Source organism: Perkinsus marinus (genome assembly GCF_000006405.1).
Source record: "Perkinsus marinus ATCC 50983 genomic scaffold scf_1104296937140, whole genome shotgun sequence".
NCBI classification, from domain to species: Eukaryota; Perkinsozoa; order Perkinsida; family Perkinsidae; genus Perkinsus; species Perkinsus marinus.
Genome location: NW_003213889.1, coordinates 606,914 through 631,788, shown reverse-complemented (window position 1 = coordinate 631,788; position 24,875 = coordinate 606,914). Strand labels below are relative to the sequence as shown.

General features: G+C 48.0%; 2 protein-coding genes across 2 annotated transcripts in view; one reads left to right on the top strand and one right to left on the bottom strand.

Annotated features, from left to right (window-relative positions):
* Positions 1–1,042, bottom strand: part of Pmar_PMAR023464 (hypothetical protein) — a gene marked incomplete at both ends in the record, with an annotated part of 1,197 nt that extends 155 nt beyond the window's left edge. Inside the window, one exon of the mRNA XM_002783296.1 lies at positions 1–1,042. This exon is cut by the window's left edge and continues 4 nt beyond it. Within this exon, the coding sequence (XP_002783342.1) occupies positions 1–1,042 (1,042 nt within the window).
* Positions 1,043–7,353: 6,311 nt separating this feature from the next.
* Pmar_PMAR023463 (conserved hypothetical protein) overlaps positions 7,354–24,875 on the top strand; it is a gene marked incomplete at both ends in the record, with an annotated part of 20,937 nt that continues 3,415 nt past the window's right edge. The window contains 82 exons of the mRNA XM_002783295.1: positions 7,354–7,413; positions 7,975–8,102; positions 8,150–8,228; positions 8,283–8,343; positions 8,395–8,495; positions 8,543–8,647; positions 8,708–8,833; positions 8,880–8,988; positions 9,045–9,174; positions 9,231–9,309; positions 9,373–9,447; positions 9,504–9,570; positions 9,613–9,687; positions 9,731–9,838; positions 9,887–9,997; positions 10,049–10,187; positions 10,239–10,359; positions 10,407–10,517; positions 10,561–10,636; positions 10,689–10,789; positions 10,841–10,966; positions 11,018–11,116; positions 11,166–11,236; positions 11,313–11,418; positions 11,469–11,582; positions 11,701–11,756; positions 11,842–11,934; positions 11,988–13,279; positions 14,165–14,241; positions 15,653–15,727; positions 15,832–15,900; positions 15,949–16,079; positions 16,131–16,209; positions 16,263–16,323; positions 16,379–16,479; positions 16,526–16,630; positions 16,685–16,810; positions 16,860–16,968; positions 17,030–17,159; positions 17,206–17,284; positions 17,334–17,408; positions 17,467–17,533; positions 17,579–17,653; positions 17,702–17,809; positions 17,855–17,965; positions 18,019–18,157; positions 18,216–18,336; positions 18,393–18,503; positions 18,553–18,729; positions 18,777–18,902; positions 18,944–19,219; positions 19,270–19,383; positions 19,429–19,484; positions 19,534–19,626; positions 19,686–19,794; positions 19,846–19,959; positions 20,010–20,085; positions 20,134–20,203; positions 20,252–20,340; positions 20,395–20,480; positions 20,528–20,661; positions 20,882–20,966; positions 21,015–21,152; positions 21,218–21,307; positions 21,361–21,419; positions 21,465–21,595; positions 21,644–21,711; positions 22,049–22,135; positions 22,335–22,394; positions 22,448–22,587; positions 22,643–22,721; positions 22,773–22,833; positions 22,883–22,983; positions 23,051–23,155; positions 23,225–23,350; positions 23,446–23,554; positions 23,916–24,045; positions 24,097–24,175; positions 24,390–24,464; positions 24,585–24,651; positions 24,692–24,766; positions 24,810–24,835. Coding sequence (XP_002783341.1) covers positions 7,354–7,413; positions 7,975–8,102; positions 8,150–8,228; positions 8,283–8,343; positions 8,395–8,495; positions 8,543–8,647; positions 8,708–8,833; positions 8,880–8,988; positions 9,045–9,174; positions 9,231–9,309; positions 9,373–9,447; positions 9,504–9,570; positions 9,613–9,687; positions 9,731–9,838; positions 9,887–9,997; positions 10,049–10,187; positions 10,239–10,359; positions 10,407–10,517; positions 10,561–10,636; positions 10,689–10,789; positions 10,841–10,966; positions 11,018–11,116; positions 11,166–11,236; positions 11,313–11,418; positions 11,469–11,582; positions 11,701–11,756; positions 11,842–11,934; positions 11,988–13,279; positions 14,165–14,241; positions 15,653–15,727; positions 15,832–15,900; positions 15,949–16,079; positions 16,131–16,209; positions 16,263–16,323; positions 16,379–16,479; positions 16,526–16,630; positions 16,685–16,810; positions 16,860–16,968; positions 17,030–17,159; positions 17,206–17,284; positions 17,334–17,408; positions 17,467–17,533; positions 17,579–17,653; positions 17,702–17,809; positions 17,855–17,965; positions 18,019–18,157; positions 18,216–18,336; positions 18,393–18,503; positions 18,553–18,729; positions 18,777–18,902; positions 18,944–19,219; positions 19,270–19,383; positions 19,429–19,484; positions 19,534–19,626; positions 19,686–19,794; positions 19,846–19,959; positions 20,010–20,085; positions 20,134–20,203; positions 20,252–20,340; positions 20,395–20,480; positions 20,528–20,661; positions 20,882–20,966; positions 21,015–21,152; positions 21,218–21,307; positions 21,361–21,419; positions 21,465–21,595; positions 21,644–21,711; positions 22,049–22,135; positions 22,335–22,394; positions 22,448–22,587; positions 22,643–22,721; positions 22,773–22,833; positions 22,883–22,983; positions 23,051–23,155; positions 23,225–23,350; positions 23,446–23,554; positions 23,916–24,045; positions 24,097–24,175; positions 24,390–24,464; positions 24,585–24,651; positions 24,692–24,766; positions 24,810–24,835 — 9,279 coding nt within the window. The remainder of the gene's footprint in view (positions 7,414–7,974; positions 8,103–8,149; positions 8,229–8,282; positions 8,344–8,394; positions 8,496–8,542; positions 8,648–8,707; positions 8,834–8,879; positions 8,989–9,044; positions 9,175–9,230; positions 9,310–9,372; positions 9,448–9,503; positions 9,571–9,612; positions 9,688–9,730; positions 9,839–9,886; positions 9,998–10,048; positions 10,188–10,238; positions 10,360–10,406; positions 10,518–10,560; positions 10,637–10,688; positions 10,790–10,840; positions 10,967–11,017; positions 11,117–11,165; positions 11,237–11,312; positions 11,419–11,468; positions 11,583–11,700; positions 11,757–11,841; positions 11,935–11,987; positions 13,280–14,164; positions 14,242–15,652; positions 15,728–15,831; positions 15,901–15,948; positions 16,080–16,130; positions 16,210–16,262; positions 16,324–16,378; positions 16,480–16,525; positions 16,631–16,684; positions 16,811–16,859; positions 16,969–17,029; positions 17,160–17,205; positions 17,285–17,333; positions 17,409–17,466; positions 17,534–17,578; positions 17,654–17,701; positions 17,810–17,854; positions 17,966–18,018; positions 18,158–18,215; positions 18,337–18,392; positions 18,504–18,552; positions 18,730–18,776; positions 18,903–18,943; positions 19,220–19,269; positions 19,384–19,428; positions 19,485–19,533; positions 19,627–19,685; positions 19,795–19,845; positions 19,960–20,009; positions 20,086–20,133; positions 20,204–20,251; positions 20,341–20,394; positions 20,481–20,527; positions 20,662–20,881; positions 20,967–21,014; positions 21,153–21,217; positions 21,308–21,360; positions 21,420–21,464; positions 21,596–21,643; positions 21,712–22,048; positions 22,136–22,334; positions 22,395–22,447; positions 22,588–22,642; positions 22,722–22,772; positions 22,834–22,882; positions 22,984–23,050; positions 23,156–23,224; positions 23,351–23,445; positions 23,555–23,915; positions 24,046–24,096; positions 24,176–24,389; positions 24,465–24,584; positions 24,652–24,691; positions 24,767–24,809; positions 24,836–24,875) is intronic.

The following is a 24,875-nucleotide window of genomic DNA, read 5'->3' as shown; positions in this document are numbered from 1 at the left end:
TGGCTGAGTTGGTCACACCGCTCCTGCAAGCCGGTGGTAACTCGAAGTCCTCCTGACCTTGAACAGGGGAGTCGTACTTGTACAGGAAGAACTTATGTGCAGCAGTGCCATTGGGGAGGCGGAAGTAATCGATCGGTGCTACCGACTTATCTCCACGAATATGAGTCTTGTTCGACCTCCAGTCGTGGCTCTTCCCATCGTTGAAGAATAGACGAGCCTCTTCGCTAACCAAGCGAGTCTTGATGAAATCAACATCCAGTTCTGGAGCCTGTTCCTCCGCTGGTGGCTGATTGTGACTCTTGACAATGTCATACGCCGCGTAAATATCCTTCATGGCAACGTCCAGAGTTAATGCATCGTCCAGCTCTTCCCAATGAGTGACGTTGGACTCGAGGTAGACTGTATCATTCTCGAAGGTGTTAATACCCAAGACCTTCACCATCTGCTTCTGATCCTTGTCTAGATAGAGAACCCAAGCGTTACTGATCACACCAGTCTGAGCGAGGGCAGTGAAGTTGAGACCCGATTTGGGATCCACACCTTCTACGCCACTTCTGACCCATTTGTTCAGCTTCTGTCCACCTTCATCTACCAAACCTTTATAGACCCAACCATCATCCTCAAGCGTACGATTGGCATTGAGCCTGCGAGAATTGGGCGTATCATTCTTTCGCCTGGTTCCCTCCTCTAGGGGGAATGACTGTTTATTGAAGAGTTGGGAGATGCTGAAGTGAGTGTCGTTCTGGCTCATGAGGATATACAGATACGGGTGATTTGGCGCTGCCTGAACTACCGCTTGACCGTCCTTGGCAAGGAAGATGTCTCGATGAACGGTGAACGACTTGTTATCATCCATACCAGGTAGAACCAGCCCTTCAGTCTCCATAGCCTTGGAGGTGTGACATGCCACTGGGTTCCCCTTGATGTCCTTCAGGGCGAGGTTGCAGAAATGCGTCGTCTTCATCTGTATGCGAACGTTGCCCATCTTGAAGGTACAAACCACACCACATATCAATAGGACGACGAGGAGGATGTTCATCATCGGGATGATAAACGCAGCTGCTAACTATTCAGTACAACGCTACTGTGCGACTGGAAGCAGTTGTGCTTTTCAACTCGATGTTCATACCTAACGCGGACAATTAACCTTCGACAATAACTTAATCTACTATTGCAGTTCAGTGAAATCACAAGCTCACTGAACAAATCCATTGTAGCTTACCGAGATGTACGGAGATGCACTCGTGAAACGCGTGAATCAGTTTCACGCGTAGTGTTCCATTCGTGAAGTGCGATTTAGTCACACCACTTTGCTCCATAACGAGCCTATAATACAAGCCGTGCATATCACGCGAGTCACGGATCAGTCAACTAAATGCGTCAATATAAAACGTTTCAATCCGAGACGTTCATCTCACGGGAAGAAATGCTAGGACCTTGAGCAAAGGTATGGCTACAGTCGAGCCAGCAGAGAGGTATCGACACTCTCAGAGAGGGTTGACTGTAATGAGTCATTACGCCTCACTACTTCCTTGTTGAGAAGTGGTAGCTTGTGAGAGGGCCTCTACGGTAGAGGGTTTATCACCTTGTGTTACACGCAGAGTTGAACCTTAGGATAGGGAATGATATGAGCATCCTCAGCCCGGATGGGGGCTGGGAAGAGAGAAGGGTGCGACTGCACGTTCATAGGCCTCCTGTGCTGCCCCGCACAGCGGGGCCCCCAGCACAGTCGGTCCACCTGTCGACGGAATTCACTTCACTCGCTCGCTGGTTCACCCTGAACACTCTCCCATACTATTGTTGTATGGGTCATTCCCTTCGGGGTTCTCTCGACAACACGTCGGGTTTCGGGTGTCCCGTCGGGTTTCGGGTGGGACAAACAGATTGCGTCACTGCGGGCTGTCATCCTTTCTTCGGCACAAAATCTTCTCTGCTCGGCACAAAATTTTTCTCTGTCGGCACAAAATGCTCTTGCGCGGCACTAATCTACTTTGCTTCTTCTCCTGCCCCACCGCGGTTCGGACACGTGAGCGACGAGGTCCATCTACGATTCGGGCTTAGGCATATCTTGAGTGACTTCGATAGAATCGCTAGAATCAGTGTCTGACTGTGAAGCGCTCAAGCCGGTGTCTGACTCTGAAGTGCTCAAGTTGGTGTCCGACTCGGAATCGCTCTCTGGCTCGAGAGAGTTCACTCTGGAGCTTTCGTCTAGCCGCCGAGGATCTGCAACAGCGATATTCCACATTTCATAGCTTGAGCAGCGGATCAGCAATCATTTCCACAATATACTCTTACCTTCTTCATCTTCGCTGGACGTGATATCTTCTTCACTTGCCTCCAGTCAAAGGCTTGATGAGTTTGAATTGCGCCTGAATATCGGTGGTACTTGGTGGGCGTCGTTCGGTAGCGTAGGCGAATGCCAACGGGCAACCCCGTTCAGCGAATTAGTACGACGCTGGGTGTACGATGGTCTCACATCGAGCGCACGGGAACGTCTGAACCTAACAGTAACGCAAACCTCTAGAACCCAACGAGCCGATGACTTCATAATACCCGGCACAGTCTCTAACTGGTGGCCCTCCGAACGGCCTGGCGTCGGTTATATGGTAATATGCAAGGTTTCCTTTCATTAGATGTATACCCAAGTTGTGGCGACAGAATCGGTTACGCACTCCATCGAAGCTCCAGCTACACGAATGATATTCACCGGTCTGACCACGTTTGACCACTTTCAAGCTCCTCGTACTCAGTACGACGTACTGCGCACATAATCACTCCATCCCTCCTAAACATCGATGTCGGCAGAGTCGTACTTGCTAAGGAAGTTGCCGACCTCCCGCGAAAGTTCATCTTCTCCAGATCTATCAGGTGGCCCGTGAATTTTCAGCAGACTATTGGATACGATGACATACCGACCGCATAATATCGTTGAATCGTTGAAAATATCTTGCGCAGCCGAAGTTCTCGTCCATTTCCCAGGCGGACTAGCAAATGGACGAGAACTTCGGGCCTGGCCCAGGCCTCAAAAGTTTTGAGTCAAAACGTCGTCCTTGGTTGATTGTCTATCATCAGCCAGATTCCGTTCTTCTCCAATGCCTCTATCAACCGCTGCGGAGGACTTGTGTGCACAAAGTTTCATAGATTTTCTTGTTAAACCGCTGAGGTTCGTCGTGGGGGCCATCAATCCTGAAAAATCGTGAGGCTGTTAATGATGATTGACATAGAATGTCAGACTTACCAGACTTTACTGAATCATTTGTTCCTTCGGTACAATTGTTCATTCGCAGTACCCTTGAAGGTGCCGGATAGCACCCTTGAAACCAGCAGGCTCTTGTTCTGAGCCAATTTCGCGAAAAATATCAACCTGGGGAAGTCTCCCTTCCATGCCTCGCACATTAGCCGGGCAGCGAAGGAGAATAGACTGTCAGTCGGACATATCTGTAATGTTGTTACATCTTCTTTGAATTTGTTTCGGACATCCAACACGTCTTCGTCAGATGCTCCACCCAGATTTTTATTTATAATGTCTCGCCAGAGATGTGCGAAGCAAAACATCCTCACTCGTAAAGGAGCATCGGACCGCAAATTGTCAATTGGCCAACGAAGGGATTTATCGAGTTCGAATGGACTTATATCTCCATACGCCTGAGACATATGATGCATCGCTAAAGTTTGAAATAGCTATCAATAATACAGATCTGTGATACAGATGGGAATGCACGAGATGGGGATGATGATGAATCACCAACAAAAGCAACTGTTATGGTCTATACTAAGAGAATAACATACTTGTCGCAGAGCTTCGAATGCGGGTGCTATAGCACCCGTATAAAGTATAGCAGCTATATTACTGTCATCTTCCTTCACCGAAGAACCGGCTATAAAAAAATCGTATCCAGAGCTTTTATTCACGGCACCAACTACAAGGAAGGGTAGTGGTAGCCACGGAATTTTAAATGTATGGTCAGCCGCTATCACCGGTACCGTGCCACCCAGAAGAATTAACCTCTTCGTAGTAAAATAAGCGTACACTAGATCCGAGTCGGCATCCATCTTGTATCATACAAGTTGTATGAGATACAAAAAGCCTCATCCATTGAGTCTGGCACGCCAGTCCTCGATTCGAGAAATTCTCTAACTCCGATGGGAGCCGCGCATCAGAGGGTTGTGGGCGGGCGGGATTAGACCTCATGATCACGTGCCTTCTCCGGAAAATTGCCGCAGTGAGTTGCTTCACAGGCAATCCCTCCGGGAGGAGATTTCGTTCCAATATGAGGTTGAGAGTTCCTTTAACCGTGCCTTGTCCTAGCACGAAATCATCGATGATCTTTTTCACCTCGTCTGAAACTACACACCGTTTATTAGCAGCACCGATTATATTGCGCTTATGGATCGCGTGTTCACCAGTGGTCCATATGCGAAAGAGACCATCATTGCCTTGAACAATCATTGCCGAGAAAGGACGAGGGCGATAACCCCGTCGATTATGAGACGGGCACCGATTATCGGTGACCGATACCAGTGTAGGCCATGAGCTGAGCTTGTTGTCCCACTAGTTTTACGCCCATACTGATTCTGGCGGACCGTCTTGAATTTGAGAGTAGACAAATTCGAAATACGTGCCATACGTACTCTCGGCGACAGGAAGAATAGCGAATGGTTCGTGCGGTATTAGACAGTAGTTGCGACCTTTGCCACGCGTTTTTGTAGACAATGAGTCTGCAATGTATGGCGGATGCTCAGCAACATCCATCGGGCCGGGCACTACCTCTTGTTGGGCGGATGAGGAGCTGTTGCCAGACACGGTTTCCAGTGCACTTATCAGTGCTCTATGGAGCACATCTGGGTGGCTCGCGAGCTCTAGCCGGAGTTTGTCTACACTGAGTGGCGCGGAATGGGTACGGGGCTCAGCGTTGTTCAAAAATTGATCCATTTATGCTGACATTGTCAGCCTGACAATGACCGTGCACTGTGCACACGGTAGTATGATACACCAGGTATATTAATTGGCACACAACTAGACCCAAGATATTTATTGGATATTTTCGACTACCTGAGGAATCTGACAAACTATGATTGATTGTCAATCGATCACGGAACCTGAACTACTTTAGCTCAGAGGCTTAGAGAGGTCGGATTATTGAGACATTCCAATTATTAGACAAGCACAATTGAACAACATAATGTGATGACAGTAGACATAAAATTAGTCTATGAGCGACAATTCGTCACTAGACCGAGTCTAGTAAGCTCTCCTGCGTGTTAGTTTCAACAACATCATTGAGCATTGTTGTTATTTAGATATCTTTTTAAAACTTATATATGCAGAAGTATCACTACAGTAGTGACACTACTTCTCACATCATCATTCGAATATCGGACTGTTGACATCACTGTGACAATTTTTGTTAGTAGCATGTGAAGTTTCGTATGGTAGTATCGAAATTGTGAGTGGAGTGCAAGGTCTAGGCTAGTGAATATTTCAACTAGGTCTATCTGGCCACGTGTTTAACCTGTATGATCACGAACCGAAAGGTCCCGGGATCTATTCGTGGGCTCGACTCTTGCACTGAGCCATGTCCCACTTTAGCCGATAAAGCTACTGATCGATTAAGCTATATTAGCTGTACCACTATTTGCAACTACTATTTGAACCATCAACTTACTACTCTGGGTTTTCTCGTACTTTCCTTATGTTCTCCCCAGCATTGCGTTCAACTTTGTGTGCGAGGTTGATAGTGAGCATAACACAGCGGCTGTGTCACAGCCGAAGGTTGTATTAGGCCCTGACTATCAACCGGTCAAAATCTACCGAGATCCGGCTTATCGGGGAACGACTCTTCCCCGATCCTAAGGATCGGGGAAATTATTGTCCCACAAGGATCGGATCCTTGTGGGACAATAATTTGCCACACGTTGGTATCCTTCGCACGCCCGATGGAGTGCGTATATCGCACCTCCGAGATGCGCACTCAAGTGCGTGACTATTTTAGATTGTCAGTGCTGCACGCATGTACACATCTTTGCTCAAGCGAGATCTTGGGCACTCGCCTCTACCTGATGACGGAGACTTCCATGGTCACTTCTTGGGTATAAGTTATACCGTATAACCCAATGGGTAATCCTCGCCTGGTTTCCTTTTTTTGTTCTGAGTCAGAGCTGAAGGCTAAAGCTCCACTATCAGGAGCTCATTCTCAGCCATTGCTAGGCATTATGCGCTTCCGCGAGGGTCTGGACTGTTGTCCATGCAATCCAAAGCATGGTGACCAGAGTGTCAAAGACCCGAACCCAAACCAGAATCAATTTACTTCTCATACCGCCTCTCACGGGCCTAACAAGAGGCTCTCCCTTGACCTTGGTGATCCTAGACACGGGTATAGGATGATCGGTGTAATCCACCATAGTATTAGAGTTCTTACCGCTTCTAGCCAGTACCACGAATAACTTATTGAACTCAATATCGGCCACTTGACGAATACCGTATACTATCCCTCAGCTTATTGATGGAAGCGTAGCCACTAGCGGGTATACAGTAATGAAACCGTATATCTTAGACGGTCTAAGTTAGGCACAGGGTCTAAGTCCAGGCTCCAAGGGAAGATTCAGAGAATCAACTTCAGAACCAACCTTAAAACCTTATGTGTGACGCGCCTGCGTTCACGCAGGAATAATAGACAACACGCATGCACAGACCGTGATTCGCACAAAGCAATATAACAGCCGTGACACAGTAGAACCGTAACGAAATGATAACTAACGGTATAGCATGATCACAGGTTAGCAGGGCTCCGTCCTCTGCGCTGAACCGCACAGCATAACGAGAAAAGCTACTTACCGACACCAGCCCTGACTTTGGTGTTCCCAATGGGAACTTCCCATAGTGGTCCCTGCTACTACCTCCGTTCGACCCGAGGAGAGGCTTCTTGAATTCATTCCTTCTTAGCGACGATGATATTACACCGTAGCTCATTGGAAACCATACTTTATTACTACTAGAGTACTATGAACCATCTTCTTTATACATAACGGTAATCTCTTCTTACTAGGTTTCTCGGACGAGGGAAGAGGGGATACGACCTTCTAGACCTACTCTACCTCTTGTTGTGTATTGTTTCCGTTTGTCACCTATCGACTTAAGTTTATTAGTAGTGGTCCATACAATAATAATGAAGCAACACGAATCGTGGTCCACGATTTGTCGTGCTCGAGTACGCGATTTCGATGGCGCGCGCTTTTGTCGGCGCAGTTTGGGTCGGCGCGCATACGGTCGCATGATAGGGTTGAACCTGAGTCGTGCTTCACGGAAAGTATTGCATCCCTGAAGCCATTACCCTTACTAAATCTAGTATAGTAATGATCCTGCGGTCGGCTCTCTTCATGTGGGCTTGCTTAGTCATTGGCAATGCAGAAGAGGTGAGTGAAGGACGTATCCTGAGGTCCACCGTGAAAGATGCAAAAGAGGTCAGGAAATGACATTTGCGACAAGCTTGGTGGTTCTCAGGACGTTGAAGACGATACGAACATCCACGAACTATTAGCTCACCGTGCTCGATCATCTGGTTTAGAAGATGAGGTAACGATGACCATATCAGTCGCAGCAAGTCACGCGTTTTGTTAAAATCCAAAAACCGTAGACTTACGCTTGGATCCGTTCGGAATACTTTTCCTATCTCTTCCAAGAGCTTGTGGTAGCTTCCTGAGTTGAAGTCAGCAGTGAGCATTTGTTTACGGGTGCCAACAATGTCTTGACCAGAATGGGTACGCTTGAGGAAACACAGGATGGTTACTTCTCCTTTTACTAGGGGCTTGGGGTCTCTTTATGTAATTATCGATCTGGTTTTTCTTTCTCATAGGTCCACCAGCTCGTCAGAGAGTATCCAGACATGGGCTCAGAATCAGAACTCATTGAAATGTTATCCAAAGTACACCGTGCCCGCGGGGACACCGGTTCCTCGAACGTCGCTACCGTTATAGGTGGACTCCCGAGCTGAGATGACTCTTTTTCATAAGAACCGTCGAAGGAAGAACGATAGTCCAGCGCGAGCGTGCGAGTCTCGGGGAAGCGATCCTGATGGAGATGATGATGACTGCCATAGGAGGAGGTAGGCTGGTGCTCATCCAGCTCTTTCGGGTAGCATGCATGAAACAGATATCAGTTGATCAAAGGGATGCTCAAACCCATGAAGGAGCTCCATCAGGATAACACTGAACTTCAGAGTGAAGCGAATGTAAGTCGTTGTTGTCGTGATGTTGGCAGGATACCGCGATTTGTCGTTTGTCAGAGTCTCGGTCAAAGATGGAAGCTGGCTAACGCTGAGTTGGAGGAAGCGATGGGGCTCACATGTGAGCTTCGAATACCCGTCACTTCATCATTGGCCTATTGTTGTCTTTCAGATGGCCCGGGATTCAGTAAGGACAATCCCAGCAAGAACGCAGGATTGATAAGCGAATTTGGCCTCCTCGGTGGCTCCCTTCTTTCTTTGAAAGACGCTGCGGTGAGTAAACCTCGTAGTTGAAGAGACATGCATCTTTGTGTTGATAGATCGCTGCGGCTGACGAGGCTTGGGCCGAGCTGGATAAGGTTCATTATGGAATCACTGTTGATATTGATACGATGAAAGAAGAGGCAGAGAAGCGCCTTGATACGGTAGGGTTGAGGGAGGTCATGTCCTTGGAATCGTAATGGGATGTGTTATCCTCTTTGTAGTTGGTGAAGGGGATCCAATTCCAGAGTAGCATGCAAGCTGAAGCCCAGATGCAGAATATGATTAGTTTGAATAAGCTTGGCAACCAGTACATGCAGCAAGCGGTCGGCTCTATCAACAAGGGCCAGGTAGGGCTCGGCCCTCCTTTCCTGTCTTGTGCCTTGGTGTATGCAGATTCCCGTGGAGAGAGGGGTAAGGCAGACCGCAGCGGCTAGGGAAACTATGGAGAAGACTACTGAGGGCTTTTTGGAGGACTCAGAGAATCTATTGGATGATCTATCTGGTAGGAGGCGTCAATGACGTGGAGTTGGTGAACTTGGATGTGTTGGTGAATTGTAGAGGAAATACAAGAGGTGCCAGAGGTGGCACTAGAGGCGCGTGAAAAGGCGCAGGGTAAGGCTGAGCAGGAAATCGACAAGGTCAGGGACTCCCTGGAACTAGCTGCTGATCATACTCTCAACGAATTCACGTGGGTTTTGGATGTCTACGGCTACTACTATCACGGATGTGATTGAATGTGTTTAGGAAGCAAACTGATGGAAAAACTGACAAATTGATGGAATCAGGAGAGAAACAGATTGAGGATCAGACGAACGAGGCGCATGTAAGGCGGTGGCCTCATCCCACTCGTCATGCTCGACGATGATGCTCATGGTGGCCGCTGTAGGAGCGCGAGGATGCTAGACGTAAGGACGGCGAAATGAAGATTGAGCAACAGACTGAAGATGTGGACTCGTTGGAAGTGAGCCCACTTGCTTGTTGCACGCATGTGCATGGCGAGGAGTGGTTTTGCTGTAGACGGAGATGCATAGGAAATATGATAGAGCAGAAACGAAAGCTGATGAGCGTGTGGAGCGTTATAAAAGTAGGACGCCAGTTGGATTACCGCCATACCTTTGTGTTTCAGATGAAACTGAAGCTCCGGTTACTGATGACAGTAAAATGTCTGGGGACCTCAATGAGGCTATGAAGAAAGTTCAAGGTGGGATTGGTTTATTCTCGGAGATGCATTATCCGAAAAGTAGATATGTTGGGTAAATTCGAGGAGGGAATGCAATCTGGCTCCTCTGATTTGGAACAACAGAGAAAGGAGAAACTAACCCCATTGAAGAGAGCGGTCTCTGATCTACGTGGTGAGTTTGGTGGGGCTTCCTCATTGGTGGGGTAAGATTGTCTGTTAGCATCTTCTGGAGATCATCTCGGGGAGCTGTTCATGACGATGGACAACTCTGTGGCGAACGCTAATCGTGATATGGACAGCGCTGCACGGCTCGAGATGCGGAGTGTTATGAGTAGGCCATGGGTGTAGGTGAGGGGGGTTGATGATGGGTTGATGACGACAGGTAAGGTTATTGGGATGCAGAGGCAATTGGGTATGCAACAGAGCAAGATGGGAGGCTTGGTCATGCAGTTGGAAGATGCATTGAAGTCGGGCGAGACCGGCTTAGCGGAAAGTCTCAAGATGCAGATCAACAGTCTCAAGTGAGTTATGCAAGGGGAAAGTTGGAGATGGGGATCGGCCATGTCTATCAGTGCACAAATCACGCATAGTAGTGCTGCTTTACAAGAGGCGATGAATGGAATGGCCGTGAAGATGCAACAAGATGGATCGGCATTGAAATCGCAGGCTTATGCGACTGGAAGAGAAGTTGAGGTAGGTGTATGCTCTCAGTGAGTGCAGCGTTATGGTGGTTATCTTAGGGGAAAGTTACTCGAGGAGTGAGAGAGACAGAGAACAAAATGAAGGGGGCTATTCGCGATCTTGAGCAAACTGAGGATAAAGTTCAATCCACTATGAACGGCAATAAGAGGGTGAGGCCTCATCAATAACGTTGAGCGTACTGGCATTACCTAGGCCCATCTGAATGCTATAAAACACGCCTTGTTGTCTGCTAAGGGAGTCGATGCTGCAGTGGCTGGAATCGAGAGAGGTGAGCCATGTAATTTAGGTGAAGTTGAGTGAGGTGTGGTACTGTTTTTTAGAGGAGCACACTATTAAATCGGAGTACATGTCACAGGAGCGCGACTCGAGGTCGACGCTTGCTCATCTTGGGAGCTCCATTTCAAAGCAAGAAGCCGCATTTGTAAGGCATAGCTTATTGAACGATTCCGTCACATATGGAGGATTTGTTTAGGTCAACGCTTTGTCGAAAGCAATGTCAACTTCTCACGCCAATGGGAGGCGAGCTGTTGAGGAGGAGACCAATGCTGCTAGTAGAGGCTTCAAGCAAGTCGCTGGAGAGGCTTCAAGAGACATTCAGGTAAGGGGAGGAAGGAGGATGGTGGCAATTCCTGGAGTTGTTTGCTCTCAGAATGTGGAGTCGGAGAATCTACGCAACGAGAGAGATCTGAGTTCGAAGATGGCTTCAAGTGCGCGGAAAGGACAGGAACTTCAAGGGAATCTCGCGGATGTGAGGAAACCATTTATGCTCGTTGGCTTGTTGAACGCGTCGCGATTAGATTGGAAAAGATATGGAGCGTGTGATGGCTGAGAAAGAACAAGACTTAGCTGAAGAATCAAACCTTTATACGTAAGTTCGTTGGTGAAAAAGGCGAATTATTATTATTTATCCTACTGAATACAGCTGATGATCTTTTTCGGTGCAGACGAACTCTCGATGAGCAAGCGCTGAGCAACGAGCATGAGGTCGATTCCCTGAGTGGTCATTTTTCGAAGATTCAGGGAAGTCTCGAGAAAGATATTCGGGCAGAGGTGTTGCATTCATCGCTCGCCCTGAGCCGCGATAATGTGTCCGGTGTCAGTTGAAGTCGGGGCTGGATAGGACCTCGGGACGCACGAAGGAGGTGCTGGCCAAGGCTCAGAGTGAGCTAGATCATGGACAGAAGGTCTATCTCACGGACAAGACGCGCTCTAGTGTAGGAATCTATTACGACGCTTCTTATGTTCATTCGGTCTTCCTGTGTCTTATGGAGTATTATGCATTTATCATCACGAGTTTGGAGAGGAAAAACTGATTCGACGATTGTGTATCAGGTGATGACTAAGAAGCTCACCTCAGATGCTACACGATTCGACAAGCATACGAAGCAGTAAGTCCCTGGCAATTGTGTCCATACCCGGCTAGTTGGTCTTACCTTTGGAAGAATCATGGCTCGATGAAGAGTGGTATGACAGGTTTGAGGATGAGCTGGACGCTATCTTGCAAGGAATTGAATTCACGAAGACTGAATTTAATGACGAAACTGAGAAACTCAATACGCGATTTGCGTGAGTCACTTTGTCGTGAGAAGTGAATGGTCGGACTTGTTTGTTGTTCTCAGGAAAGTGTCTGGTGGAGAGGCTGGGCGATTATCACACAAAACCGAAATTTTAGAAAAGAAGCTTGCGGCTATCCCCCAGGTTTTCGACAAGGCTGCTAAGCAGATCGAGAAGGAGGCTCTTGATTCAACTAGAGATATCAATCTTAGAATCACGAAACTCAACGAGAGAGCTAATACAGAGGAAACTGAACAGGAAAAGGACGAGGCTGAGGAGGGCATAAGAGTAATGGAACAACTGAAAAACCTCGCGAACAAGGACCGTGCTGATGACACTAAGATGAAGAGCTCGTTGCTCAAGGGTGATGGCGCTAACAACGAGAGGACTCAAGAAGTACAGGAAAGCATGAAGAAAGTTACTGGCAATCTCGAGACTATTGAAGATGCAGTTGGTCTGAAGAATAACGATCTCGGTGATGAAGTGGCGGAGTTTGGTCAGAGGGACACGGGCCTGCTCTCTGGAGCAGGAGGAGCGGTGGTCCAGGCCGAGTCATTGGTGTCTAAGGAATTGAAGGAGGGAAGGGCTGGTAACAAGTTCGATATTGAGACAGCTCATATGGGCAATAATCGACGAATAGAGAAGACTGAGGCTGAGAAGGATCATTCGGCGATTTTAGCCAGGCATGAGGAAGCTATTTTTAAAGGTTTGGAACATTCTGCTAAGAACAATATATCGGGAATGTTCAAGAAAGCTCAAGAGACTAAACTTAGAATGACTAAGACCCTTTCCAATGTGATGGATGAGCTGGGGAAGATACAGATGGACTTTGAAGGCTCTGAGGCTGGTGATAGCAGCGATATTGCAATTCGTCTTGCTCACACGAGACAGGCGGTGAAGAGCATCCTACAGCTGTGGGAGGAATACTCGCAAGTGATGGGCAGAAATTTGAAGCACTTCCAGAAAGATGACACTGAGTTTATTGAGCAACTCACTATGAGGTTACATCAGGCCATGTTGAAGACCGAAGATATTCTCACTAAGTCCGTGGACGAGGTCAATAAGCTCCACAGGAAGCTCGATATGGGGTATGTTCAGAGCAAGGACTTTGATAGCAAGATGACGGATAATGTAAAACGAATGAGAGTTGAGGAGGCTAAGGTATCGAACCGCACGGAAACACTCATAGAGAAGATTCGAAATAAGCTAGCCACTATGGAGGAGAAGCAGGATGCTCTCGATGATGAGGCATTGAGAAATGCCAGGAAGATAGTTGATAATATGGAAGAGGACATAACTGAGAAGGCTGATCAGGTGTTGAGCAGCGTGGGTCTGCCAGGCGACGGTTCGACTCCCAGTAATGTCCCTGCGTCCGGCGGGACATAGTGAATGCATGGTTATGTCATGTCCCTGATACAAGCCATCTTGTTGTTGGATCCAGCACAGCGTTGTGTAATTAGTTTCTAGTTTGCGAGGGATCGATGAACTGATTACCAAGATGGTAGTTGTAGTAGCACGATTAGAAATTGGTACTGTGAAGTCGCTAGACGTGATTGGCGGTCACCGGCATCGAGTGTTGGGCCAGGATTGTAACTGGCATGCTTCACGGCGTGAATCGTGTCTCCTTGAGATTCGAGAACCGACGAGGCGGGGTTGAGACGGAGGGTGCCCTAAAGCGCCTTCGCGCTGTTGCGTTTTAGTATTCGCTATTGTGTTGCTCTTTATTGTAAACTTCCCTGCGATACACCGCACGGCGTGAACGATCAAAGGCCTTTTTCAGATAGGGACCAATTGACAGCTGTTAACGCCAACACTTAGGGTCTGATTACGCTCAAGGGAATAAGTGGAAATAGCCTTCGCCTTGAAATCAATGAAAATGATCATTCTGACAAACCATGAGCGAGCGTCGACCGGTGTCCTAGTCCACTCCGTGGATCGCTTTGTACCTTCATACCAAGCCTGGCGTTCCTCGAGCACCTCGATAGTAGATCAACTCTCGCGAAGAGCATTGAGAATATCGTGCTCCGCCGATGCCTCGCTATTATAGGTAAGAATAGGGTCTGTCGATGAGATGTTCATATGAATTAATAAGAACATCATTTTCTCTATAATTCCTTCCGCCCTGGGTAGTGTTATCGTAGATAAAAATACTATGATATTGGTTTAGAGGATCGGAACGAAATACGCTGACTCACAGCCCCTGAGGGCCCCATGGGCTGTGTCGGGCCTGATATCTCTTTAGGACCTCGTGACGAAAGAATCGATGAGTTCTGGGGAAACAGGGAGAGCTGGATCCTCTCAGAACATAATTCAAAGACAGTGGTCAGCGACGACTGACTATGATGAATAATTTGGGAAGGGAATCACCAAATTGTAACTCGTGATCTGTGAACCGCAGACGATCCACACGGGGAGCGCTGGGTGACGCCCAGTCCCGAGACAAGGCGGTGCGCTGTGGTATGGTGACCATACCAAGTCTACCGTGTGTAGTACTGGCTTGAAGACCATATTATGGTCTACAAGCCAGTACTGCGAGATGATCGGGAAGCAAGAGGCGACGTGTGCGAAGGTCACGTAGCGTCACACCAACCATAAATAGAGCGCAAATGCCGGACGGCCTTTCAACGCCACTGCAACAATCGCCGAGAATCTTCCACAGTGCGGGGTGAAGAGCCATTATTGCGGCATCCGGAACTAACCTTCTGTGCTGCGTCGATTTCATTGATGCCTGTGGTCGACACACTGCGGCAATAGCTTGTGTTTTATGGTCGTACACAGACCCCGAAGCTGTGCTAGGTGGAAGGAAATACACCGGCCGACGGCGGCCTTAGCCGGATAGTAACACCCTGAGCTTGTTAAACATGAGATTCTTTTGAAGGCTCTACAGTATACCAGAATACCTCTCCGCCGGCTAATTAAGCGGTCATACTGGCTGAGTTACATAAGGCTGAATTTACTGCGGCGTTGGACTTCAATCCCAACGCACCAACTTGATGTGTGTGATTCGTCGTTAACCACGGAAAAATTTGGACAGTCCGCGCGTCCATTTCTGAGTTTCCTACCTCACTAGCTGGAAACTACTCAACCAACATTTTGTCCATTTTTTCCAGAAGGCACAGGAATTAAATAAAAAAGGAATGCTAGCCTTTGGAACAGAACGACCCTGATCTGTCTTGGAAAACTCGGGTCCAGTCGGTGTGTAAAAGGAATGTAAGGATTTGGACAGAAATCCAAGGATGGGATAGCGTTGACTGAAACCGATGCGAAGAGAGTGACTGGGATGGATATTAAATACTACAACTGCGTGGTACCAAACGGTCACTGGAAAATGTCGAATCTTCACCGAATAAGCTCTGAAACTCTACCTCAGCTAGGACCATTGATGACTATCAATACCCCAATATGCCGGTCTAGTAAGGAAGCTTCGTTATCAACTTATTCTCTCCCGCCCCCACACACCTTCGCCCAAAACTCCTATTTCCGAACTGGGTCGAAATATGAATTTTGGGCGCGCGCTTATGTCGGCGCACGTTGACCTTGATCAACAGCACGGTCGTAGGAAATAGCATTGCCTCAAGTTTTCGCGGTCAGCTAATACTTAATTTCCTTTTCCCTCTCGTGTGATATGTTAATACAGCCGGCATCGTTTCTGCTGGCTCTAGTCGTGATCAGCAGAGCTGATGATGTAGTAGGGTCGAGGGGACGGGTGGATGGAGTCGCCTCCTTTCAGGACGTAATAGACGATGATAACATTCATGAGCTCCTGGCTCATCGCGCTCAGCTGCCGGGAATGGCAGATAGCGAGGTAATGATCGAAACTATTCATGTGGCCTGAATTCGATCGGCCTGACATCCTTCCCCTTCCATCGCTTGGAATTTGGAATGAGCACGTATAGAGATGCTTTACAGGTGAAGCGATTGATCGCTGATTATCCTGATATGGGATCGGAGGAAGAACTGATACAAATACTATCAAAAGTACTCCGATGATCAGCGTAGTAGTGGTGGAGTTTTGGGCTCTCCTAGGTTGACTCGAGAGCTGAGTTTTCCCTCTTTCACAAGAATAGAAGGCGTAAGGGTGAGGGTAAAGGCGTCCGGGCATGCGAGGAGACGGGGTACTATTCTGATGCCGACAATTATGATTGCCATGAGAGAAGGTGATGATCGATATTCGAGTGGGATGTGTGAGCTCTAGAGTCGCTGTGTAGATTCAAGATGATTCGAGCACTGTTCGAGCCCGAAAGAGAGCTCCATGAGAAATCTCGGAAATTGGATGCGAACGTTTCGGTGAGTGTTCATCAGTAATATGTCGGCAATTTTAGGAAGTTGTAATTTCTCAGACTCTTCAAACGGACTGGGACGCTGCAGAGGCCAATCTGGATAAGCTTATGGGCTACACATGTGAGTGATCGAGATCGACGATTGGTCGTCAGTGGTACTTGTCTACCGCTCTCAGATGGGCCGGGATCGGATAAGGACTCACCGAGCCAGACTGAAGGCCTCACGCATCAAGTCGGCCTCTTGTCGGGAGCTATGTACGAGCTCAATTCGGCAGCGGTAGGAGAGGGAATGGGAGGGAGGGGGAGGGAGGGGACTTCCTCAGGTCGCAAGTGCAGACGAGCTGTGGGCTGAACTCGACAAGATTCATTATGGTTATGTTGCTGATGTGGATCAGTACAAGTCGGAGATGTCTACTGCTCTTAATAATGTATGGAAAGTTCAGTTCGTGTCGGTATTGAAGGCAACTGCTGCTCGTTGTTAGTTGCTGAAAGGGATAACTCAACTCGCTAGGAAACAATCAGACGCACAGTTGAGGAACACCATCATACTGAACAAGCATGGGAATAAGGAGTTGAATGATATGGTCAACACTATAAACAGCAACCAGGTGATGAGCGGTGGGGATCGAGGTTGTTGTGGTAGGCTTGTTGTCGAAGGTTAAAGTAGAGGCTGAAGTGAAGCAGGCTGATTCTGAGAAGACACGGATGGAGAAAGTCACTTCGGAAGGCTTGGATGACGCTGAGGATGCTTTGTCGGGCTTGTCGGGTGAGAACTGCCGACCGATTGCTAGCTTCGCTCCGCCTGTTATTGCGGTTTTTTCTCCCAGATGAGGTTGCAGAGCTACCAGAAGCTCAGAACGAGGCGAGAGAGAAGGTTCGGAAACAGCTGAGTGAGAAGATTGAGGACAGCGCTATGAAGGCAGAAGATGAGCAGCATAAATTGGTAGAGGGTTATAAGTAGGGCGTTCCACCGAGTGGGAGAGGGTATCGTGTGAACTGTCAGAGCTGATGGGGATAAGAAACTCGATAACTTCGTTCAAGACGGCGCTGCATCGATTGATAACCAGTTGAAGGCATGGGATGTAGCCGAGGAGTGGTATGGAAGGAAAGTTTATGTTGTTGTTGATGTAGGGTGAGGAGAAGAAGAGACGAGCCGTGATAGACTCGCAGATCTCACAGGAGAGTGCGAAGGTTGAGGAGCAACAGGTGAGTGGGAAGTAGTTGATCTGATGGAAGGGGAATAGGCATTTTCTGTATCTTGTAGAAAGCGTTCAAGAAAGAGTTCGATTCTGCGGATGAGAAATCTCAACGGACCGCTGAGAACTTCGCTCGTAAGTCTACTGCCAGTTTGAGTGAGCGAATCAGTATGACGCTAGGTGAAACGGAGAAGGAGTGGGGAGATCAAGAAAAGGTATCGACTGACATGGTTACCTCTATGAAGGCGTTGAGAGGTGAGGGAGCGTTGATGGTTATGATTAGTAAACTTATTAATGATGAAGGTATGCTGAATGAGTACTCGGCCAATACTGATAAGCAAGCTCATGAGCTCACAGAAGAGACTCGGCAGAAGCAGGCAGCTATTAAGAAGGAAATATCAGAGGCGATAAGTAGGATATTGTATATACAAGTTCCCTATGGGTGGGTTGAATCAGGTGGCGCGGGTTCGAGCCTCGCGGATGTCCTTTTATCTATGGACCGCTCTCTTTCTTCGGCGGATAAGGACATGTTCGCGAGCTCGAGTGCGGCGAAGGATAAAGTGATGGGTGAGTTTACTCACTGAAGTGGAATGGTTGATGCGATAGTGGTTCTTTGCTAGCGATGGTTCGTGATGCATTCCGAGAAGGAGGGCAGAAGGGAGCTAACATGGCAGCGGTATTGAATGACCTTATGCATGGCATAGAAAAGGGAGAGAAGGCGCTCTCAGCTGATGTAAAGGCGAAAAATGAAGAAGTTGGGTGAGGCGTTGAGGCTGGCGGTCCGCCTTTGTGAACAGCAGCTTGTTGTGCTTGGTAGGGCTGAGACTACTCGAGTTGGCGAGAGGCTTCAGAAGGGACTTGACGATCTCTCATCAACGCTTGATCAGACGGCTAAAGACAATGTGGAGAAGTCGAGGAGGATGAAGGAAACGGCGGAGGTGATGATTGAATCGGCTGATGGTAAATTGGTGAGTGGTATATTGCGCTGGTTTAGGGGTCTATGAAAAAAGGTCGTGCTGAATTCGAAGGGAAGATAGGCAGTGCGGAACGGCAAGCTGAGGGGAACATTAAGGGAGCTGATAGTGAGATGAAGGAGAACTTCCAGGTGAAGTGGTGGAGGAGTGGTATGGGAGGTTGAGTAGCGTCATTTGTAGGGTCTGTTGAAAATGGTTACTGATGCTGGCGGTAGTGCTGATGACCTGATGAAAGCATTGCGAGGCCTCTCACAAGAAGAGGGCAATATTAAAGGGGATGTCCTTGTTGAGAACCGACGCTCCTCTGAGAGCCTTCAGCGCTTGGCCAAGTTGCTATCAACTACCGACACTGAGCTGGTACCGGCTCCTCTAGCCTGTGGAGTGTAGGATTGCTTCTGTGCTAGGCTTCAAGATTGAGTGCATTTGTGAGGGCGTCTGGGTCGGGGATGCAGGATGCTCTTAAAGATGAGGATAGGAAAGCGAATCGGGCATTCCAGGATGTGGCTGCTCAGGCTAGTCATGGGATTCAGGTGAGCTTCTATTATTGCCCGTAGTGCATATGTCGTCTTAGACGTACGAGTCGGAGACCCGTCGTATCGCTGGGGAAATGTCGGCGAGTCTTGGGCTGGACCAGCAAAGGTCTCAGGCGTTGCAGCAAGAGCTGAGGAGTGTGGATTCGTCTGTGGTTGGGTTGGTGAAGTCACAGGAAGAGGAATTGTCGAAAGAGAAGAATCAATTTACGGAGCAGTTGGCGCAGAGTGATGTGAAGGCGGATGCCGCATTGGCTCAAGTGCAGGCTGAGTTGGCGGGGAATGAGGGCAAAATGGAGGAAAGTTTGAAGAGCATGGTATGGTCATTCGACTGCTTTTTATAGGGGTATTTTGCTTATCGTATCAGCTCGAGTCGAGGATGATGAATGCTGAGAAAAGGGTTCATGATGTGGAGAATCGAGCGCAGTCGGAGATTGAGGGGGCGCAGAAGAAGTACCTGGCTGAGAAGACGAGCTCAGCGGTGGGTTGGCATTGCCTTTGGTCGGGGCAAGTTGACGTGTTGTAGGTTTTGGAGAAGAAGCTGCGTGATGATGGTCAGCAATTTGATCGGGCGTCTAGAGGGTGCGGTCCTGGTTTGTAAGGAGTGTTGGGGAAGGTGCGGTATGATCAGGTATAGACAACAATTGGATGGCGTGCTGAGCTCGGTGGAGACCCAGAAACGACAGTTTGAGGATAACTTTATGAACCTTATGGAACGTTTCGGGTGAGGGTTGTCCACATTGCAAGAACGGGTGGTTTGAATATTGCACGTGTGTGTGTTAGCATTTTGTCTCACCACGAGACAGAGAAACTTCGTAACCTGACAACCGCATTCGAAGAGAGGGTGCGGAAGCTACCACAAATTATGTCCAAGACGGCTGAGGATATTGAGGTGACTTTTGGAGTTGATGTTTTTTGGATTTTCTAATTTCACTGCTTTCAGCGCGACTTCACAGCCTCCCAGCAGCAGATAGAGGTACGTTTGAGTGAACTACAAAGCCGGGCTAAGAACGCCGAGACTGAGGAAGAACGGGCAGCGGCGATGCAAGCTGTGGAGGTATGTAGAACACTTCAAGTTGTGGATGATGTGCGGCTTTTCCCTTGCAGGCATTGGAACAAATGCGCACACTGGCTGAGCGGGTTAGGGGATCTAATGCGGCGTTAAAACAGAAAATACTCAATGGTAAGTAGCTGGGCTTAGTGCTGTTTTTTTGGAGGTTTAAGTCGGCAGGTGAGCAAATTGATAGTCGGCAAGTTGACGCATTGCAGACCAGTATGAAGAGCGTTGTGGGAAATCTAGAGTGGGTTATCGAAAGAATTGGGATCTGTCCTGTATTTGCTCTTCATAGGATACTGGATGCTCATCTCAACAGCGAGACGAGTAACTTGCAAGGAGAGGTTGAGAATGTGGCGCAACGGACGAGTTTGCTTTTCCATGGTCACTCGAGGCGCTGATGGGCTGGTGGGGAGATGATGGTTGTTGTTGTTTCAGGATTGGAGGCCGCTATGAATCAGACCAATGCCTTGCTTGATAGGGAGCAGAAGGAGTCGGAGTTGTCGACCAAATTTGCCATCCAGGTTGGAATTGGAGATGCGAGAAAGCTGGTCGCATTGGGTTGGCTCAGACAACGGAGATTAACAACAAGCGGCGAATAGATGGTGTTGCTGATTCGGTGAAGAAGGCTGATAAATTGATCAAAGTGGAGAACATGGAGCTGTATAGGCTGGAGCATGAACAGAAGAACAACATATCTAAAGTGTAAGCAACACGGGCTACGGTGATAAAAACAGAGAAATGGGATGATGGGGATGAGCGACAAGAAAACTGATGTGAATGACTCAAGATGAAAAATGAGAAACCTAGTTTTGCATGGTCTCGTGGAGTTCTTGACGAACTGCAGGGAATTTATTGATATTGGAACGCCGGAGGGTTCAGCTTGCAGTGTGGGTGGAAAAGTTGTTGTTGTTGTGGTATGCAGATATGATGGGGTACGGGATATGAAGGAGGGCATAGAGAAGCGTATAGGAGCAGTTATGATGGAGCTCTCTAGGAATCAGGCTAATGTGAGTGCTCATATCTATCGTTCTGTGGCAATGCTCTGCTCGGCTCAGATTGAGACGGAAGCCAGAGGGGAGGAAGGGGACGTGGCTATCCGGTTGGGGTTGGTTCGACAAGCTGTTGGGCATTTCTTGAATTTATGGAGAGACTTTTCGGAGGTCATGTCGTCCAAATTCCAACGCTTCCATCAAGTACGAATTGTAGCCTGCTGTTGTTGTTGCTGCTGCTTGTGATAGTGATTGTGTTCTTTGTATAGGCGGACGCTGAGTTTATTGAACAGCTGGATGCGCAAGTTCGTAATGAGCTAGCTAAGGGCAAGGACGTGGTGGTGAAGGCGATGGAGAAGGTGGGATATCATCTGAGGCGCTTACTTCAACATGTGGCTCACTGTTTGGTCAGGTCAACAGGGTTCATAAGGAGTTGGATAAGGGGTATGAGGAGGAGGAAGCATTTGAGAAGTAGGTTGAGCTCAGTGGAGTAGTTTTGTATGCTCATTTGATTAGATACATGAAGGAACATATAGCAAAACTTGAGGAAAGACAGAGGGCTATTCATGACAACAGGAATGAGTTGTTGTTGAAGGCCAAGGCGGAGTTAGCAGATCTGCAGAGGAAGCAGGAGAAGATGGATGCTGGTGGGATGATATTGGAAAGTTAACTGTGAGGATTCATGTTGGTCTCAGAGGAGCGACAGTATGTTCGAGATAACATTGCGCAGTTTGAGGATGATATGACGAAGAAAGCAAATCAGGTCAGCGGCTCTCGCTGACCTTTTCTTGCTGTTAGCATTGACCCTCGTTGTTACCTCAGGTGCTTCAGAGTGCCGCTCGTTAAGTAGAGGGTAGAAGTGACCATGTCACATGATGATGATGATGATAGTGCATCGCTGTGGAGTGAAGCTCTGTTGAGTTCGTCAATTAGTTGGAGTATCGGCAACTGTGCTGTAGCTATTACTCATTATTGTCGCAATTCATTATGATTTGGCGCCTCCGCCTGTTGATGGCGGTCCTGGTGTCGGCCTGTATGGTTGCTTCTTCTCATGAGGTTAGACCTTGGTGTAGTCGTATAGGGATGGTGATTGCTTTTAGGATGTTGACACGCTCGACGTCGATGATGCAGATCTGTCCTCGCTGTTGGCCCATAGAGCACAGCGTCCCCGAGCAGAAGATGATGAGGTAGGATACTAAGCGGTCTTCACTAGTACTGCTGACAACCCGTGCAGCTGTCGTCGCGTGAGAATCTCTACAGCGTATCAGAGTGGCGCCTTAACGACCCGGATGTAGATGTGAATACTTGGGTCATCATAGAAAGGGAATTTCCCAGAATTGGTGGAATTTTTAAAGCGTATTGTTCTGTCGGTCTTTTTTGTTGCAGGTCAGCCGGTTAGTGTCGGATTATTCTGATATTGGAAGCGAAGAGGAGTTGATGGAGATCGTGAGGGCGTTCTTGTTTATAGCCGCCGATGTAGCGCTTGTTTTCATCGTTAGGTTCGGAAGGTGGATGCCCGAGCGGAAATGACGCTGATGCACAAGTCGAGACGAAGGAGGGGCGAGGCGGCTGGGGTGAGGGCATGCGAAATGCTGGGAGTCTATTCGGATGCTGATAATTATGACTGTCACATTTTAAAGTGAGGAAGGAATATGCGGGATGCTCATTGTTGCGGGAATCTTCGCTGTGCGCAGATATAAGATGATACGAGAGCAGTTCGGCCCGCAGCGGTCGGTCCATGACCAAGCCAAGGATATGCGGGTTAATGCCAGTGTAGGGTGGCTGATGAGATCACAGTAGAAGGCGCCTTATTGATGTTGTCAGACTCTTGCGGTTGAGTGGAATAATACGGAGACGACTTTGGATAAGCTAATGCGGTATACATGTAAGGGACAGTAGAGGACTGTTGTGAGGGTATTATAGCAGTCGTTCAGATGGGAGAGGCGGGTCTAAGGCTAACCCATCTACTACTGATGGATTGACGCATAAGATTGGCCTTACCTCGGCGGCCTTGTATGAGCTGCATGCTGCAACGGTATGTCGAACTATGGGAGGCGGCTGGAAGGGATCATCATGATGATGATTGTCGTCGTCGTGCTTAGGTGACTGCAGCCGATGAGATCTGGGCCGAGTTCGACAAGATCCATTTCGGATATGCAGCGGATATAGATGACTTGAAGAGTGGTGCGGTGAATGCCTTCAACTCGGTGAGTAGTTGGGCGTGAGTTGAGAGAGGAGTGGTATTTGATTGTTGTCTTATTGTTCTTGTTGTTCAGTTGATGACGGGAGTACAGAACATGGTGGCCACCCAGGCTAATGATCAAATGGCGAATCAACTACGGCTTAATGGAGATGCCAATGAGAAGCTTGGGAAGTTGGCTAAGGGCATAAACAACATACAAGTATTTATCCTCTCTTGTACTGACGATAGTCACATCACGACCTCCCATAGAGTTGCTGCTTTGATTTCATCTGAGGAGAGTTTGTTGGTGCTCAGGTGAAGGTGGAGCGAGCTGCTAGAAGTGTGGTACATCAAAAGGAAACTTTGGAGGAGACCGCTGAGAAAACTTTAGAGGATGCGGAAAACACTCTGACGAACATTGCAGGTAAGGATAGCGTTGATAAACATGCTCAGGATGGTTGTGGTAGCCATTACATTGGACATGACTTACTGCTAGTACTATGAATATATAAAAAGGCTAACACGCATTATACGAACTATTTTATACTAGAACTACACTAGTGATATCATTATATATTGTAGACATATTATATTAGGGTGTCGTGTACAATATAATGGAGTTTCACCCTAATGATATGAGAAACACTAGTGAAAAATATGTTTCACGACTACTGCGAACATCGTGATTTTCACAGAGTATAAGGTCACTTCACGTAAAACGGGTGAAACTCCGGCTTACCCTCTGTCTCCATATTAACAGTAATATGACAAGTTTTTCCGTTTAGATCAGCTTGCTGAGGTGCCGGTGAAGGACGCGGATGAGCGGGATAAGGCGGCCGAGGAGATACGCAGTGAATTGCGTAAGACGGAGGACGAGGGAGAGGCAGAATTGAAGAAGAATGTGGCCGGATATGAGTAAGGTTAATTGAGGTGAATGGATAGTGGTCATGTGATAGTCTTTGGTAGGGAGAAGGCTAATAAGGAGGCGGCACAGCTCGAGGAGGCCACTAAGAAGCAAATCGAGAATCATGCGGCGGACTGGAAGGTAAGGACTAGTGGGCTGCTGCTGCTGCTGTGCATCGTTTCGGTAAACTAATCATTCTCGTTCTTATTGCTGTTATTGTTGTTGTTTTTGTCGTTGTTGTTGTTATTGTTATTGTTATTGTTATTGTTTTTGCTTTTTATTTTTGTTTTTGTTTTCGTTTTTGTTGTTGTTGTTGTTCTTGTTGTTGATACTGTTCGGAGTGTTCTTGCTGTAGGCGGAAGAGGACACTCGTCGGGAGAAGATGAATGCGAATATTGGCAAAGAAAGGGATGAATTGGAGCTAGCTCGGGTATCCGTCGATATCATTTCCTCCTTCTCTCGGAGTTGGGTCCCATTATGGTGTTTGTCGTTATGCTATTTGAGCTCCTCAGTAGTTGCTTTTGTGAATTTGCTGTCTGTGTCTGTGTAGGGAACCGTCACGAACGCCTTAGCTGCAGCCAAGGAGAGGGCAGCCCAGCAGGAGATCGAGTTTCAGAGTAAAGTCTTTGCCATGGTATCCTCATTGTGATTTTGTAGAGAGACGTGCTGGGAAGTGGGGAGAGTTCCAGAAGCTGTCCGAGGACATCGGCCTGACCAGAGACGAGATAGGAGGTGACGTTACTCGTGTATCATTGGATGAGTATTGTCCTATCAGCATTGGTGAAGAACTTTGGTGCCGAGGTGGAGTCGGGGGCTCATGCTCTCGAGGAGCAGGCTAATA